We start from the raw sequence: 1,629 nt of genomic DNA on the forward strand, positions 1-1,629 counted from the left end.
CGTGGGAGCCGGGTCGGGAGATGCGGGGGCCGCAGCCACGCTCGCCACTGTCTATCCGGCTTCTTTCCGACCTCGTGCCCTTCTCTCCTCTCCCCTGCATTCAGCCTGGCTGTCTCCAGAATATTCCCTGAAGAATATTTAGGGAAGGGTCAAGGGTGTCATAAAGGGAGGGATGGGGAGGAACAAGGGGATGCCCTGCAGAAAAGAAAGGACAAAATTTCCAGTCAGAACGCCTGCTGGGATGAGCCCTGTGCCTGACCAGCACAGCCCATGCTGCCTTCTTCTTAAGTTCTGGCTTGTCTGTACAGCACTGATATTGTGCTCTCTTTCTCATGTGGAAGCACCCCAGGTCTAGGCCAGCCGATGCAGAGACTGGTGTGCAGGAGACATCTGCTTGCCAGCGACCAGGAAAACATCCACAGCACATCAGGATTAAACCAGTGACTGGGAGGAAAGAGTTTTAAATTTAGTCTGGGACAGAGGTGGGTGAGGAAATCCAGGGCTTGCGTATGAAGGTTAGGCAGGCTGATATGCCCTGGTAATATCTGAGGGATCACCACGAGTGTGGGGATGTGTGCGAGAGGAGTGGGTGACTGCACGCATCTGTTGGCTAGTCAACAACAGGCTGGCCTGGCCCAAGCAAAAGAGGAGACCCACCTGCTGGGTAAGAGAAGCCAGGCTCCAGGCAGGAGTATTGGTTGTGCTGAGGGCCTGTGCTAACACTGATGGGATGTGTGACTGTGGGAGTGCTTGTGATGCTAGCGGGTGAAGGTGTGCGCTTCCCCTGGGGAACTGCAATCCTGATTAGCCAGAGAGGAGGAACAGGACTTGGCTCAGTGCTTAAGGTCTATAAGAGAAATGGTGGTGTTATAGGGGGGTATTGCTAATGGCAGTGAGTGCCCTGCCTGAGGCAGTCTGTGTGGGCAGCTGTGTCCTGTGTCTGTGTCCATGTGTGTGCCTTCCTTGGACACATGGTCAGGATTGCTGTGTTTGGTTTACGTGGCAAGATTTGGTAAAGGAAGAGGGTGTGTGTGTGTGTGTGTATAAGGAAGGCCTTTGTGAGGAGATTTCAGAAGCTGCTCCAAGTGAGAAAGAGAGAATGATCAAATTCTTGGCTGGGATGGCTCACCGATATAAATTTAGGGTGACAACAATGTTGATAACAGACCGATGTTTCAGTTGATGCTGAGCAGTGCTTACACCAAGCCAAGGACTTTTCTGCTCTCAGACCGCCCCGCCAGCAGAGTCATTTCCGGCGGCTCTGTCATCTTGGGGCTGGCAGGTGGTTTTCTGACTCTTTCTCACTCAGCAAACAGGAGGGTCGGTCTCAGCATGCACCGCACCTATCTCGTCCTCACTGCCTTCCTGGGACAACTGCTGGGTAAGTGCTGCCTTTTTATCAAGGCATCCAGCTTCTCCCCAGGAAGCCCTCACCAGCCTCACCAGGTCTTTGTGGCAAACAGCTCCTGAGGAACAACAAAACTTGGGCAAATGTCGACTGACTGCTGTGGCTTTGCACCAGTTCTCTCAAGATACTGCTGGTGTTGGAAATGAGGAGGGAAGATGGAGAAGACAGGCCTCAGGACCGTCTCCTGCTTTTCTCTTCTCTTCTCTTCTCTTCTCTTCTCT

The 1,629-nt window shown here is 52.9% G+C and overlaps 1 gene segment (V, D, J or C); it reads left to right on the forward strand.

Moving 5' to 3' along the window:
- Positions 1 to 941: 941 nt before the first annotated feature.
- LOC110391783 overlaps positions 942 to 1,629 on the forward strand; it is a gene marked incomplete at its 3' end in the record, with an annotated part of 6,910 nt that continues 6,222 nt past the window's right edge. Inside the window, 1 exon segment of the V gene segment in view lies at positions 942 to 1,381. Within this exon segment, the coding sequence occupies positions 1,171 to 1,381 (211 nt within the window).

Source organism: Numida meleagris, unplaced genomic scaffold, assembly GCF_002078875.1.
Source record: "Numida meleagris isolate 19003 breed g44 Domestic line unplaced genomic scaffold, NumMel1.0 unplaced_Scaffold505, whole genome shotgun sequence".
In the NCBI taxonomy this organism is placed as follows: domain Eukaryota; kingdom Metazoa; phylum Chordata; class Aves; order Galliformes; family Numididae; genus Numida; species Numida meleagris.